The sequence below is a fragment of the Megalobrama amblycephala genome, linkage group LG11 (genome assembly GCF_018812025.1).
Source record: "Megalobrama amblycephala isolate DHTTF-2021 linkage group LG11, ASM1881202v1, whole genome shotgun sequence".
Taxonomy (NCBI): Eukaryota; Metazoa; Chordata; class Actinopteri; order Cypriniformes; family Xenocyprididae; genus Megalobrama; species Megalobrama amblycephala.
Window position 1 is genome coordinate 40,303,288 of NC_063054.1, and position 16,224 is coordinate 40,319,511.

At 39.7% G+C, this 16,224-nt stretch overlaps 2 protein-coding genes and 1 long non-coding RNA gene across 12 annotated transcripts in view; 1 reads left to right on the forward strand and 2 right to left on the reverse strand.

The window, feature by feature from the left end:
• The window catches only part of LOC125278695, a 35,578-nt gene extending 26,235 nt beyond the window's left edge, over positions 1-9,343 (forward strand). For 7 of the 8 annotated variants that reach the window (XR_007187242.1, XR_007187244.1, XR_007187243.1 and 4 more), the window contains 5 exons: positions 880-1,416; positions 2,506-2,554; positions 3,232-3,405; positions 8,027-8,156; positions 8,778-9,343. This is a non-coding gene — a long non-coding RNA (uncharacterized LOC125278695). The remainder of the gene's footprint in view (positions 1-879; positions 1,417-2,505; positions 2,555-3,231; positions 3,406-8,026; positions 8,157-8,777) is intronic. The other variant, XR_007187249.1, reaches the window with a different exon arrangement.
• A 1,810-nt stretch (positions 9,344-11,153) lies between these two features.
• insm1a (insulinoma-associated 1a) lies at positions 11,154-14,212 on the reverse strand. Its single transcript, XM_048208020.1, has one exon. The coding sequence runs from the start codon at positions 13,507-13,509 to the stop codon at positions 12,340-12,342; it is 1,170 nt and encodes a 389-aa protein (XP_048063977.1). The 5' UTR covers positions 13,510-14,212; the 3' UTR covers positions 11,154-12,339.
• Positions 14,213-15,342: 1,130 nt separating this feature from the next.
• cfap61 (cilia and flagella associated protein 61) overlaps positions 15,343-16,224 on the reverse strand; it is a 38,021-nt gene continuing 37,139 nt past the window's right edge. For all 3 annotated transcript variants that reach the window (XM_048208022.1, XM_048208023.1, XM_048208021.1), the window contains 2 exons: positions 16,124-16,220; positions 15,343-15,698 (listed from right to left, as the gene is read on the reverse strand). In XM_048208022.1, coding sequence (XP_048063979.1) covers positions 15,501-15,698; positions 16,124-16,220 — 295 coding nt within the window. In that variant the 3' untranslated portion in view covers positions 15,343-15,500. The remainder of the gene's footprint in view (positions 15,699-16,123; positions 16,221-16,224) is intronic.

Consider the following 16,224-nt stretch of genomic DNA (forward strand, 5'->3'; position numbering starts at 1 on the left):
TCCATGCATAGCTTTGATGTTTTCAATATGTTGCACCCCAAGTCAGCCCTTCAGTGACTAAATGCATAAATAAATATATAAAACTCAAAACAAAGACACAATCAGCAAATGAGCATTGCTTTTTTTGTGAGTGTGAGAGCCCTTTCAGCTGTGCTCACATTGTATTCTGTGCTGAATACCACGGTACTCAGGAAATGACCCTTTATGACATGGTCCTTGTTGCTATGGCAGCGTGGATAGTGATACACTTCCCGATCCCGACAGAATGCAACATATTTTTAATGAAATTGCTTTAGGTGGGAGGTCCGTCGTGAACCTTTGGTCTGTTGTCCTCAATGGATCGCAGATATAACGTTCTCCCCCAGTTAATAAAGAAGAAAGATTTGTTTGGAAATGTGTTCAGGACATACCGCTGAGTCTGTCTGTGCATGTCTGCAGGAGAGACCGGTCACAAGTGAGATCTCGTTACAATTTCAGTTATTTATCCTAGTTGGCGAGCAAATGGAAACATTTGACTGTATATAAACTCGTATGGTTTCAGACTTCAGCAATATCTCAGACTGCTCAGGTTTGCCAAAATACCAAAGTCTGCAGTCAAAAGTCATACACATACAGTACGTGTGTTGAAATGTGGGTTTTTTTCTTAGTTCTTTGTTTCACAGTGCAACAACGAACAGATCCGACAAGGAATTATGGTCTTAGTTCTCAATTAAATCTCCTGAGCACTCTAAAAGAGCAACATCTGAGCAATAGAATGAAATGAAAAATGCATTGCAAGTTTTAGGCTGTTTGTGTGTGATTTTGAACAGGATGCATTTCTCCAGCATGTGTTAATGATGCTGGAATTCTGACGTGTGTGTGTGTGTGTCTCTCTGACAGCGTCCTCAGGTGCATGGTGTTGCGCTCTTGAATCGGGCTCTTTCAGCGATTTGTCGCGGTTCTGTTGGGCCCTGCTGCGACGGCACGTGCCAGCTCACCACCGCGGCGCTGCTCCCTGTGTGCCAGACGGCCTCTCGTCGTCCTGACAGCCCACCACTGCTGTCACCCGCCCTGCGCCCGGGCACCGGCTCCCAGCCCTGGCAACGCAACCACAACCCCGACCCAGAATAGATGCAGGCACAGGGGCCAGACAGAAACCCCCACAGGACGCGCACACACACACGCACACACACACTGTACCCTGCAGCTCTGCAGACTGTTCATTTGCTCGAGTCGGGATGAGACAAGGTCAGATTCGGACACAACTTGCATAGTTTCATAATTAAAGGTGAAAATTCTGACTCTAAATTCTGATTGGACGAGACACTCTCAAAGCCACGACAAAATATCGATATACAAACACTAATTCTGTCGGCCTGTTAATGCATGCATGAATTGGGAACAATGCACAGTGGTTCATTGTGATTATTATTAACAGTAAGTGTACTATGCATTTATTTATTTATTTATTTCTTAATCATATTTCTGTTGCCTATAAGTCAATGTTGTTATTGTTGTGTTTAAAACAAAATTGTTTTTGGTAAATGAAATACATCTGAAATAAAAAAAATCTATAAATATTAGATTGAAAAAACTTTAAAGTAAGTTTAAAGGATTAGTTCACTTCAGAATTCACATTTCCTGATAATTTACTCACCCCCATGTCATCCAAGATGTTTATGTCTTTCTTTCTTCAGTTGAAAATAAATGAAGGTTTTTGAGGAAAACATTCCAGGATTTTTCTCCATATAGTGGACTTCACTGGGGTTCAACGGGTCCAAATTACAGTTTCAGTGCAGCTTCAAAGAGCTCTACATGATCCCAGACGAGGAATAAGAGTCTTATCTAGAGAAACAATCGCTCATTTTCGGAAAAAAATATATGCTAATAATTCCTATGCTCACAAATGCTCGTCATGCACTGCTCTGTGATGCACCACGCATTACACAATCACGCTGGAAAGGTCATGCGTGACGTAGTGAACTAATCCTTTTAAATAAAAACTAAAACTGAAATAAAATAAATTAAAGCTAAATAGAAATATAAAAACTAATGATAAAAAGCGGAAAAGAACGTAAAAAATACTAAAAATGTAAACTAAAATTAAAATTAAAAACTGAAAATGTAAAAGCAACTAGTTGCTTATTAGCATTCATATTACTAGGATATTGGCTGTTTATTAGTACTTATAAAGCACATATTAATGCCTTATTCTGCATGACCATATTCTACATCCCTCAATCCTAACCAATACCTAAACTTAACAACTACCTTACTAACTATTAATAAGCAGTAATTTGATAGTATTATAATTTCATAGTTAATTGTTAGTTAATAGTGAAAATTGGACCCTAAACTAAAGTGTGACCATAAATTCTATAATAGAATATAAATAATACTATAATAAACACTCCTTAATTGTGTTCAAAACACCAAAGCGCACAGCCTCTTGCATTTTAAAACAATTTAAGCATTTTAAAGCAGCTTAAATATTTCTTTCTTTCTCTCTCTTTCTTTCTTGTACAGTAAATGAGTACTGAACTCTTTGTTGCTGGTGAAGAGGAGGGGGTGACGGGTGAGTGTTTGTTTCCATGCATTCATTAAACAGCAGCTGAAACTGAATTGGAGAAAAGGACACACACACGTTTACAGAGGAATGTAAATTAGGACATACCAAAGACTTCTCAGCCAACAAACCCAAACCTTAACACTAAAATAAAAGTTTACAAAAGCAAAAAAGCATGATATACTTTTATTTAAGAATAATAAAGACCTCTGAAGACGTCTGCAAAAGCATTTTTTCAATATATTTTTTGTGCGTTTTTTTTCCTCCAAGATGCATTTCAGCCTCTGTTGGATGATCAACAAAACCAAACAAGTGAAACACACGCAAGTTGATGTCATAGATCACGAAGTCTGATGTAATCTCTCCAAGCACTTTGGGGAGAGACATTGTGTGTGTATTTGTTTTGACTATACTTGTGAGGACCAAATGTCCTCACTTATATTGTGAAATGCTTTTACAACCCACTAGTGACACATTGACTGGTCCTCACTAGTTTTATCTCAGCCAAAAGAGGTTCTTATTTAAATCTAATGATGTGTGCATGTTCCTGTGATGGATAGGTTTAGGAGTAGGGGTAGTGCAGGGGGATAGAAAACATCACTGACCTGATATAAAATCAATGGAAGTCTATGCAATGTCCTAATATAGCAAAACAAACCTGTGTGTGTGTGTGTGTGTGTGTGCAGACGTGCAGCTTGTGCTCGTAGCGGTCTGGCCCGATCAGCAGTCTGACAGTGACGGGAGGAGGTGGGAGAGCCAGGTTCATTTGCATAATTATGGTCGTGCTTCCTGAAACACAGTCCCGCCCACCGTCGACCTTTCATCAACCCGAATACTGAACAGCTCAGAAACACACAGCAGTGAGTGTGTGTGTGTGTGTGTGTGTGTTGATGCTTGTAGATTCTTTTGTAGGTTGCTCTCAGTTCTAGGGTTTGTTATGCTCCCTTTTGTGCAAACCAAAGTGAAAAACTTTTATAATGGTTGTTTATAAATGTACATAGAGATGCAAGAAACATAATAAGGTTTCATTTGTTAATATTAGTTAACTACTGGCAAGTTTACACTTTAAAGGTGGCACAGAAATGCTTCTGAAGTGGTAATTAGGTGTCGGTAACACTTTAGGGTCCAATTCTCATTAACTAGTTGCTTATTAGCATTCATATTACTAGGATATTGGCTGTTTATTAGTACTTATAAAGCGCATATTAATGCCTTATTCTGCATGATCATATTCTACATCCCATAATCCTACCCAATACCTAAGCTTAACAACTACCTTACTAACTATTAATAAGCAGTAATTAGGAGTTTAATGAAGCAATAGTCATAGTTAATCATGAGAATTGAACCCTAAACTAAAGTGTGACCAAGATGTGTTTGCACAGACTGTTTAAAGGGTTAGTTCATCCAAAAATGAAAATTATGTCATTAATGACTCACCCTCATGTCGTTCCAAACCCGTAAGACCCCCGTTCATCTTCGGAACACAGTTTAAGATATTTTAGATTTAGTCCGAGAGCTTTCTGTCCCTCCATTGAAAATGTATGTACGGTATACTGTCCATGTCCAGAAAGGTAATAAAAACATCATCAAAGTAGTCCATGTGACATCAGTGGGTTAGTTAGAAGTTTATGAAGCATCGAAAATACATTTTGGTCCAAAAATAACAAAAACTACGACTTTATTCAGCATTGTCTTCTCTTCGGGGTCTGTTGTCAATCCGCGTTCACAACTCCGCTTCTTCTTCTTTCCTGTTTTACAGCGGTTGGCATCCAGCTTATTGGTGCATTACCGCCCCCTTCTGCTCTGGAGTGTGGTTCACGACTCCGCAGTGATGCTGCTGATGTAAGACGCTGCTGACGTGTTATCCAGTGCGCCCGAGCTTCGTTTACAGTCTGAGGGAGACGCACGCTGTATTCAAGCTATTCTACATTGTTTGTATTTTAGTATTGCTATATTTTTTAAAATGGTGCATAGGTGTGCATGTCGCGGATGTCCTAATCGCCAAAAACAACCACGGCGACGTAAAAGTGCATTACCAACGCCGACAGATGAAAGGATTCAATGGAATCAGTTCGATGGAATCAGTTCAATGGAATCAATTCAGTGGAAAGGATTCCGGAAGAGAAGACAATGCTGAATAAAGTCGTAGTTTTTGTTATTTTTGGACCAAAATGTATTTTAGATGCTTCAAAAACTTCTAACTAACCCACTGATGTCACATGGACTACTTTGATGATGTTTTTATTACCTTTCTGGACATGGACAGTCTACCATACATACATTTTCAATGGAGGGACAGAAAGCTCTCGGACTAAATCTAAAATATCTTAAACTGTGTTCTGAAGATGAACGGAGGTCTTACGGGTTTGGAACGTCATTTTCATTTTTGGGTGAACTAACCTTTTAAAGCTGCTCAGAGGTGGCATACATGCATTTAGACAGCAGATTTAATAGTGTACTTTTATACTGTATGGGCTAAGGTGGGTCAGAGCAGGCATGTTTAGTCTGGCTTTTATGCAGGATTATGTCTTCACACAGAATTTTGAGCAGCCTTAAATCAGCTGTGTAAAGATGCCTTACATTAGTTAACATGAAGTAACAATGAACAATACTTCAATTTCAACATTTACTAATACATATTTAAAATCAAAAGTTGTATTTGTGGACATGTTTTAATGCACTGTGAACTAAACAATTGGATTTTTGATAATGTTAATAAATGCTTCAAAAAAAGTTCACGTTAGCTAATGCATTAACTAATGAGACCTTATTGTAAAGTGTTTGTTTGTCACTTTCTGAAACGACATTTCTTTTCACAGTTGAAATTTCTGTGCTGTTAAAACTCTCAGATGTTTCAGGATCTTTTGTCATAGTTTTTCGGCTCTTGCCGTCTCATTTTGTAAATGCGTTGGGACCGGCGTGCTGCCATACGCTCTGATCAGTGAATAGATTTACAAGCATTAGGGTCGGGGTATTGTGTGCTGCTTGTGAACAGGAGGTCCGAGTCTTTTGTGTGGATCAGCTGTGTCCCCCCCACCACAGAGAGCCGTCTGCAAACCTCCTGCTGGATTGTGCCGAGGGTCCGGGGTCCCAAAACACAATAGACATGTGCCGCGTTTAACTGACACTCCAAACCGGCCAACACACACACACACACACACACACACACACACACACACACACACACACACACACACACACACACACACACACACCTATCTATCTATCTATCTATCTATCTATCTATCTATCTATCTATCTATCGTTCTATCGTTCTATCGTTCTATCATTCTATCGTTCTATCTATCTTTCTATCTATCGTTCTATTGTTCTATCTATCTATCGTTCTGTCGTTCTATCTATCTATCGTTCTATCTATCGTTCTTTATCTATCTATCTATCTTTCGTTCTATCTGTCGTTCTATCTATCATTGTATCTATCTATCTATCTATCTATCGTTCTATCTATCGTTCTATCTATCATTCTATCTTTCATTCTATCATTCTATCTATCTATCGTTCTATCGTTCTTTCGTTCTATCATTCTATCGTTCTATCTATCTTTCTATCTATCGTTCTGTCGTTCTATCTATCTATCGTTCTATCTATCTATCTTTCGTTCTATCTGTCGTTCTATCTATCATTCTATCGTTCTATCTATCTATCGTTCTATCGTTCTTTCGTTCTTTCGTTCTATCATTCTATCGTTCTATCTATCTTTCTATCTATCATTCTGTCGTTCTATCTATCGTTCTATCTATCGTTCTATATCTATCTATCTATCTATCTATCATTCTATCTATCATCTATATCTATCCATCCATCCTTCCTTCCTTCCTTCCTTCCTTCCTTCCTTCCATCCATCGTATGTTTGTTTGTTCCATCCTTCCATCCATCCATTGACCATTCCTTCTTTCCATCATCCATCGTTCATTCGTTAATCATATGTTTGTTTGTTCGATCCATCATCCATCCATCGTTTGTTTGTTTGTTTTATTGTTCGCTTGTTTGTTCGTTCATTCAGTCATTCATTCATTCATCGTTCTATCGTTCGTTCTATCCATTGTTCATTCATTCCATCCATCTATCATTCATTCGTTCCTTCCTTCCTTCCTTCCTTCCTTCGTATGTTTGTTCATTCCATCCATCCCTCCATCCATCCATCAACCGTTCTTTCTTTCATCCATCCATTCATCCATCATCCATCCATCCAGCCATCATTTTATCATTTGTTCCATCCATCATTTGTTCATTCATTCCATCCATCCATCGTTCCTTCCTTCGTTCCTTCCTTTCTTCCATCTTGTTTATTTGTTCCATCCATCCCTCCATCCATCCATCCATCCATCCATCCATCCATCCATCCATCCGTCCATCGACCGTTCCTTCTTTCATCCATCCATCCATCCATCCATCCATCCATCCATCCATCCATCGTTCGTTCCATCTATCCATCCATCCATCGACCGTTCCTTCTTTCCATCAATCCATCATCCATCTATCCATCCATCCATCATCCATCCATCCATCCATCATTCATTCATTCATTCATTCATTCATTCATTCCATCCATCCATCCATCCATCCATCATTCATTCGTTCATTCCACCCATCCATCGTTCGTTCGTTCCTTCCGATCTTCTTATGTTTGTTCATTCCATCCATCCATCGTTCGTTCATTCCATCCCTCCATCCATCATTCGTTCATTCATTCCATCCATCCATCCATCATTCATTCGTTCATTCCATCCATCCATCGTTCGTTCGTTCCTTCCTATCTTCGTATGTTTGTTCATTCCATCCATCCATCGTTCGTTCATTCCATCCCTCCATCCATCCCTCATTTGTTCGCTCGTTCATTCCATCCATGCATCCTTCGTTTGTTCCATCCATCCATCCATCCATCTATCATTCATTCGTTCATTCCATCCATCATTCGTTCATTCCATCCCTCCATCCATCCCTCGTTTGTTCGCTCGTTCATTCCATCCATGCATCCATCGTTCGTTCCATCCATCCATCCATCCATCCATCCATCCATCCATCCATCCATCCATCCATCATTCATTCATTCATTCATTCCATCCATCATTCGTTCATTCCATCCATCCATCCATCTATCCATCCATCCATCATTTGTTCATTCCGTAGATGTAGGACATTTTTAGAATCTCTGAACTGCAGCGCTGCAGTAACCTTTATCTGAAATCAGATAAAAATCTGATTGGTAAGGATGGATGTTTTAATACAGTGTGTACCGTGCCTAAAAAGGCCTTTATACTCTTTCACAGCCCCACCAAGCTGTGTTTTCACCCTACTGTAAGTTCTTGTTGCCTTTGTGTGTGTGTGTATGTGTGTGTGTTAGATCACAACAGCAACACCTGCCATACTGGAAAATGCCTTGAGGTTTGTGTGCTTTGCTGTGAGCCTGAAAGTGCAAGTGTTTACTTTCCTCTCCGTCTCTTTGTCTGAGCGCAGGCCAGATAAGAGCTGCCACGCACCAGACCGCACGCCTCCGTCCGCCCGCTCAACGAGTGTTTACTTCTGAGGAAAGACAGCAGGCGGAGAGAGGGAGGACAAACAGACGAGTGTGACCTGCAGCAGGCAGGTGTGACCTCTACAAGACGCGTGTTGTATGAAGAGAGATTTGTTTTCATAATGCCACATTGTCGTGAAACACCAAACAAACGCATGCATTTTAACGCTCTTTCATAGCTGAGGATGCTAATTGGTGATCTTGGTTATGTTTCATTGTCGTATCACTCTTGTCCTTATGAGAATTAAAAATAGACAGAAATGTGATATTTCTTGACACACAATAAGAGTACAGAGCTGTGAAGTGAATGTGGAACGCAGCTCAGATCATTTGTTCTTGTTACCGTTCACAGGTTTGGGGTTCGTAAGACTTTAAAACAGCAATATTGTCTGTTTCAATATATTTTAAAATGTAATTTATTCCTGTGATCAAAGCTGAATTTTCAGCATCATTACTCCAGTCTTCAGTGTCACATGATCCTTCACAAATCATTCTAATATGATGATTTGATACTCAAAAAACATTACTTTAATTGTTATCAATGTTGAAAACAGTTGTGCTGCTTCATATTTTTGTGGAAAAAGTGTACAACGGTACCATATTCATATACCATAGAAGAAAACCAATGGTAATGGTTGGTACTTTATTGTTAGTGAAGGAAGTACAATTAATCAGTCTCATTCTCTCTCCCAGCATGCACCAGCTCCCTGGATCCGGCCTCAGATGATGGATACCAGCTGAAATGTGTCCAGTTAAATCATTAGGACACACACTACAGGCCAGTCATTCAGAGAGGCAAGTAAAGTCAACATCCAGCCCTCTCAATGATGCTGAACTAATGCTGATTGATCACTGCTGGTCTGTGTGTGCGTGATCGGTTTCAGCTGTAAATCATATCAGCTTGTTGTTTGCTGTATCTTCAGATGCCTTTACCTTGTTTTGTTCTGGTTCGTAAATGTCGGCCTCAGTGTGTGTGTGCGCGTGTGTGTGTGTGAAAAGGCTTTATCTGCTGTTATCTTCGCCGGCCCGCTTTGCAGCTGCTCTCCACCTGTCACTCACACAGGGAGTGGTGCTCGTGCTCTGGGCTGAGCGCGTGTACATGCGCGTCTGTGAGTTACGGGGTCATAGAGGGTTGCGTTCTGTAATAAAATACACTGATGGAATGTATGCAAAAATTAATTAATACTGAAGATGTGTATTGCATGTGAAATTTCAAGCAGTGACGTGATATACTTAATCTAAAGCTATTTTACCTGTATTTTTCTCATTCCTGTGCAAGTAATTAGTGTTTTTTTTTTTTTATGAGTTCATGCTGCTTGAGAGACTACATGGAATATTTATATTTAAAACATTTGTATTAAAAAAAAACAAAATATATAAATATATATATATAAATATATATATATATATAAAAAAAAAAATATATATATATATATATGTAGTAATATGTAGTATTATGTAGTAATATACACAATGCAATATAAAATTATGCAAAGATGCAAAGATAATACTTATTTTACTGTATGTTTATGCAATTTCTTTTTTTATTTTTAAATATCCCTATCAGCTTCTTCACAGTTTTCACTAACAGCTTTTATACAAGATGTAAATGTAAAAAAGATGTCTTATTAAAAAGTCAGTTATATAATTAACAACAGACAAGAACATTTATCATAAATATCAGGCTGGGGCAAGATGTCACACGTGTTGTATATGTATTTTTTATACAATTTATTAATCGTATTACTTTTTCCTAGCAATTTTTGTTTTTGTAATTACATTTTTTTTTTTACATTTTACATTTTCTTACATTTTATGACTTTTGCACTTGATTGTTTTAATGTTTACATTAAATAACAAGCAACATTTAAAATAGATGTTTTACACTATATTTCATATTTCAAACAAGCATATTCTTCTCCAATCAGTGTCAATAAAGAGGAGGTTCCTGTTGTGACAACTTGCCCCAGTATAAGGCTCAACATGTGGTAAATAACCATATCCTGCTCTATAACAGTGGAAAGGTCATTTAAAGTTTCAGTTGACCCACGGTCAAAATGTGACAACTAGCCCCGGGCTCTCATATAACATTATTTTTGGATGAATTCCTGTCAGATCTGTAAGGCTCTATTTCTCATTTTTGAGGTGAGGTGGTTTGTGGACATGTGTGCTTGCTTGTGTGTGTGTGTGTGTGTGTGTGTGTGTGTGTGTGTGTGTGAAGAGCTTATGACCTTTGGGAGGCGTCTGCATAACAGCAGTGTGTCTGAGGTGTTGCATTGTGGGATTTGGTGTCTATGGTGAATTCTGTAGAAAGTCCCCTGCATGCTGACACCAAGCAAGACTATTTTCTGTTTTCATTATAGTATTTTAAAAGAATTTCAACCATAATTTCCCTTCTTCCAACCCAGAGACTCCCACTATAAGACTTCATGTGTAACCCTGTATATTATCATTCATAACACAGATCATTCATTCATTCAAATAGTTAGAAATATCTTTTTTTCTCCACAGACCCTGTGGTATTATTTTAATTATTCAATTTTTTTTTTTTTTTTTCTGATGAAAAATGATCTGCTAGTATTGTTTGGATAGTTTACAAATAACATAGAAATGTTTTTTTTCCCTGATTATTAATATATAAATGTAAATTGTGTATTTTGTGTGCTGTACATGCTCAACATTGAGTTTTTCTGAAGTTCTACTCCATTTTTAATCACCTTTTAGCTTTTTAACTGATCATTATTCTATCAGTACAAACATTCCATTTATCCTCTATATGATGTCACAAATTCTATTGGAATTAGAAAAATGTTTCAAATAGTTTTAGATGAAGAATTGCATCAACAACATCTTTACTATAACTATATCCTGGCCTATACTGCTGGAAAAGTCATTTAAAGTTCAATTTAATCATTTAAAAAGTACAAATATTCCATTTAGTTTCCATATGATGTCACAAATTCTACAGGAATTAGAAAAATATATCAAATAGTTGCTCTGCTCTTCATTGTTAATAATCAGATTGAGCTCGTTCACGTCTCAGGATGTAATTAATCACAAGACAAACTGTTTTAGGTTGATGTGTTTTATTAAGTGCAGACGTATCTCGGTACAGAATCCAGTTTTCATTGTATAGATGATGATGGTGATGATGACGATGTACTTCTATGTGTTCACAGTGTCTGGGTTTCCACATGACAACACGCACGTCTCTGGTCTTCAGATTGCTGGAATGTCGCATCAAACGTGGATCCCATTTTGACTTTTTGGACTGTTTATTATTATTATTATTATTTTAAGCATTTTTGGACAAATAGCAACTGCAGAAACACACAAGCACTGAACACGTAAATCATAAAAAAATAAATTAATAAACGATTGTATCTAATGCAAGGTGAATTTCAGACGTTCAGCAGACGAAGAAACTGATCTTTAGATCAATAAACGAAACATTTGGCTGTCGAGACAAATTTCAAATCAATCACAAATGAATTAGGCAAATAATTTAAATAAAACATTTGAAATAAATAAATAATAACAATAATGATAAGATAAATAATCACAAACATATACACACACAATAATAATAATAATAATAACAACAATATAAAAATTATTATCAGCAACTGCAATCACTCCAACATTTACATGATTAAGGCAGTTTTACAGCAGGTCGAGATCTAATTCAAGGCATTTCCGGCTACACTAAAGGGAGAAACCCTTGTCAGTTTTGAAAGCTACAGTCAAAGTCCACAGATTCACAAGCTCTATTAAAGCTAGAAACGATGGAAACGTATGTACAGCCTGTGAATTCAAGGCATGTTCTAGGATTCTTAGGTCTAAAAGCTAAAAGCACTTGTGCGGAGATCCTAGAAAAATAAGCAAACAGTCTAACCTGTTGAACCTCCTCCAGATAAACTACCTTACACTCTCAAAAACAAAGGCTCTGCATTATTGAGACATTGATGCTTCCATGAAGAACTTTAACATTCCACGAAAGGTTCTTTCGAATTTTGAAAGTGTTCTTCAGAGCAAAAAAACAAACAAAAACATGCTGGTTCTAATGCAAACCTCCTTAGGAACCTTTGTTGTTAAGAGTGTTAGACTTCGCAGTCAGTCTCATCCAGGTTGATTCTGTGGTTTAAGGCAGTGCTTCCCGACCCGTCCTCCTGTAATAATAGTCGTGTCAAATCCAAAATGTGCACTGTTAGGGTTGGATTGGGGAGCACTGGTTCAAGGCACAGCGCTGTTCCGTTCAGCAGGCTGGACGCACCGGCATCTGAAGCAGGATGACCTGCCTGTTTTCCGACGGGTGGCATTTGTTGATGTGTCTCGTGAGTCCCGGTGAGCTGTAAAACATGGCGGGACAGTATTTGCACGGGTAAACCTGCGCCGAGTGCTGCAGACGGATGTGCCTCTCCTGGCTCATTCTGCTCGGGAAGTTTTCCCCGCACACCGGGCACAGGTGGCACTCGGAGGCGCTGAGATTCAGAGGCGCTTGGCTTTGGGATTTATCGCACGCTTCGTGATGCGCCGTCACGTGCTTTTTCAGGTACGCTTGACGTTTGAACTTCTTCCCACAGTGCTGGCAATCATACAGGCCGTCTTCCGAGCCAGATTCGGAAAGTCCAGGACTAGGAGTGTCCCTGTCGCTGGAAGTCTCGTCTTTCTCGGGCGCGGGGGTCTTATTGCTTTCCGGGTTCTGCGGTTTGGGTTTGTGCCACCGCCGGTGCGAGGCCAGGTTCGCCGGGCAGCTGAAGAGCTTGTCGCATTCGGGGCACCTGTACTCGATCCGGACGATCCTGGAGCACTTGTGTTGGGCTAGGGAGAAGGGATCGGCGTACGCCTCTCTGCACAGCTGGCACACGAACTCGCCGAGCGGCTTGTCGCCGCCTGTGCACTGAGATCTGGGCTTCTGCTCCACCGGACCTTCTTTGATCTTCAAGCCCAGCACCGGGGAAGTGGTCATCTCGTCCTCAAACTGCAATTTGCGCATGGCTTTGGCTTTCTTGGACGCGGGTTTGCCTTTGCGCTCTGCGTCTGATGCGGGTCTTTTGGTGGCTACCGTGGTGCCGGTTCGGTTGCTGTTGCTGGTGCCGATTTTAAGATCCACGGGCGCGAACGGCGCGTGATCGGAGCCATTGGGCGCAGCCGGGAAGGACTCCGCTGAAATTGGTGAGCCGAGATTGAAGCGCCTCTCCAAACACGCCCTCTCGTGCTCTCTGCTCACGGGTCGGGTCGGGCTGTACATGGATCGGTAGACTGTTTCGGGGTTCCCGAACTGCACTGGTGAAGCCGGGCGGCGCGCGCACAGCGCGTCCTGCTGCGCGGCTGGAAACGCGCCCTGCTCATCCTCCTCCGAGCGGACGCGGTAGGAAACAGGTGTCGCTTTCTTATTTCTTTTGACTAAAAATCCTCTGGGCATCTTCGCCAGCTGAAAGGCACTTCAGACGGGTGGAAATCAGAGGCACACCTGGTTTTACTATATTTGGACGCGTGCGGTGATCTTTCCATCACGGAGGCATAGCAGCAGTCTTTTTAAGCAGGAATGATGACATTGTTCTCGCCCCTCGCTGCCTCGTCCAATCAGATGGAGCTGGAATCCCAATGGATTTGGAGATGGGAGGGTCTGCAGATTGCTCGGGCAGATGTACCTGAGGTTTATTATATTAGGATGCTTTAGGCACACGCTGGTTCCTCCTCTTTTCACGCTTTGATGCTTCCCGTCAATGCGCACGTGCCCTGCCTTTGTCAGCATCCTTTAGGGGCTCCTTCACTCTTAGAGCATCAGAATTTCAAATTAAAAGGGGGGAAATGGCAACAAAGAACTCGCGCAATGTTCAATTTTTAATACTCGGCGCAGTTTTAACACAAATGTTTTGAAATTAGTTGCAAAAGGGCTGCGAGGGCCGTGCGTAATTTGTCTCGAAACTAATTAAATGTATAAATCAGACGCCTGCAGGCTTAGGACATGTGCGACAGTTGAATGCGGGACGTATTAATCACTCATTGCGCGCATACATAATTCATAAAAGAGGCTCCTCTCGTTTGCATCACAAAAGACACGCTTGCGCGAGCTGTGGGGACAGACGCACATCATCCTTCTGTTCAAACGGACTCATTCCTGTCTCAAACTCACCCGTGCCATCATCATCATCATCATCATCATCGTTGTGCTCGTGTGTGATGATGTCATTCCAATGCAACGGTCTCGTCATAGCGGAATTTCGCGTGATCTCCATCAGTGCAATCATTCGGAGAGGAGCATCACATAAATGGCGTTATTGTAGTTCCAGAACAACACTTTTGATGCACTGTATGTCATTTCATAACTCTTTATGAGCATTTTTTTTTAAAAATTTATTTCTACACACAAGACCAGATTGCCTAACTTGGACTAACACATTTGTTGCATCTGACATCTGATGTGCAAACCTTTTATTTTGACTTTATCTCTCTAAAAATCCTGTTATTGGGTTATTTTAAACCAGCATTTGGGTGCTGTGTAGTTTAATTTAACTCAACTATATGGCTGGTTTAAAATGAACCCAAAATAGGTTGGAAATTAAAAAGCAGACACATAATTACTAGAGGCAACAACAATAATCAAAAGGTGAACATTTATTAATAAGGAATTAAATGTTTATTGTTTAATTTTTATTCATTGAACTTATTAATAAATGTTCATTTCCAACATATTTTGGGTTAGTTTTAAGCAAACAATACAGTCATTTTTAAACAATAGTTGAGTTAAATGAAACAAAACGATCACTGGGTTTGTCCATTTTCAACCCAACTTAGCATTTTTACTATTTCACTTGATTTGCATTTTAGAGAAACCTGTGTATTTTTGTTTTTTACTGCATTTTTAATTGTATTTATTTCCACAATCAAGACCCAGCTTTTAGAAAAACACATTTGTTGCATCTGAAATAGTTTAATCTTATTTAATTTCCTTTTATTGTTTTATTTTCATTTGTTGTTATGTTTAACATCTGATCTGGTGGCATTACTACCCATACACGAGCTATGTGACTGTTGGATCATGCGTCTGTGATTTTCTGCCCCACATTCATTATCATACAGCTGCTGCTGCGCTCCGTCTTCACCCTCGTTCTGCTGCTCTTATCTGCCCCGCCGCACTGCCTTCAGATCTCAGCGTAATATACAACCCAATACTGGATAACACATACACAGACTATTCAAAAGAGCAAAGTCAGATATTGTTAATGAATTGTCACTCAGTACACACCAAACATTTGCTTTTGACAAAACAAGAAGCTGTATTTATTTGCTCAAGTTCTTTGGCCCCCAACCCCCACAATGTGACATATGGTGCAGCAAATGTAAAGAAATAGAGAAACAAAAGAAGAAGTAGTGAATAAATGCTCCTCCTAAATGTAAAATGGATATTGATTAGAGCAGTCCCGGTCGGGCGTACATAGTCAGATGGTATCTGTTGTACTTCAGATAATCCAGAACACTCTTTCTCAGAGCAGAATAAGCCTCGCTTTTCTGAAACACCTCGCTGAGACTCGTCGGCCGATCGGACTCTGCTTTATCGTCCACTATCTTCTGAAGAGCCTCTTGAATTGACACCAAACCACTCTCACCCTGTGGAGACAAGACGCTATACAAATTTTTTTGTTTTTGAAATATGCACATCTTGTGTTCCCAAGTGAGATGTTCTTCATAGTAAACAAACATTTTATTAAATCTTATAATCATGTTTAAAGCACCTTTAAAGGAACCTGTCTAGTTTCCCCCCCATGTTTATTTCCATATTCAAGACCCAACTTTTAGCAAGATGGTTTACTTGCCAGACTTGGACAAACGCATTTGTGTTGCATCTGATTTTTATTTTATATTTTATTTTTAACATCTGATCTGGTTGCATTTCTGCCCACCAGAGCTACATTGCATTAAAATGAACCGTGCATGTGGAAGCATGTTACGTAATTGTTTATCTGACAAGTTCTGGAAAGTCTTTTCAGAGGGTAAATGATTCAAACATAGATGTAGATGTACAGGAAACCGACCTCTAGTTTGGCTGAGTCCATGATTTGGCGCACCTCCTGTTCAAAGTCAGCAAAGCGGTCGTGATAAAGAGCCAAGCACCAGTTCTCTCTAAAATAACTGC

Excerpts from the sequence above, each read along its gene's own strand:
- insm1a (XM_048208020.1), bottom strand. The coding sequence starts at position 13,509 with ATGCCCAGAGGATTTTTAGTCAAAAGAAATAAGAAAGCGACACCTGTT.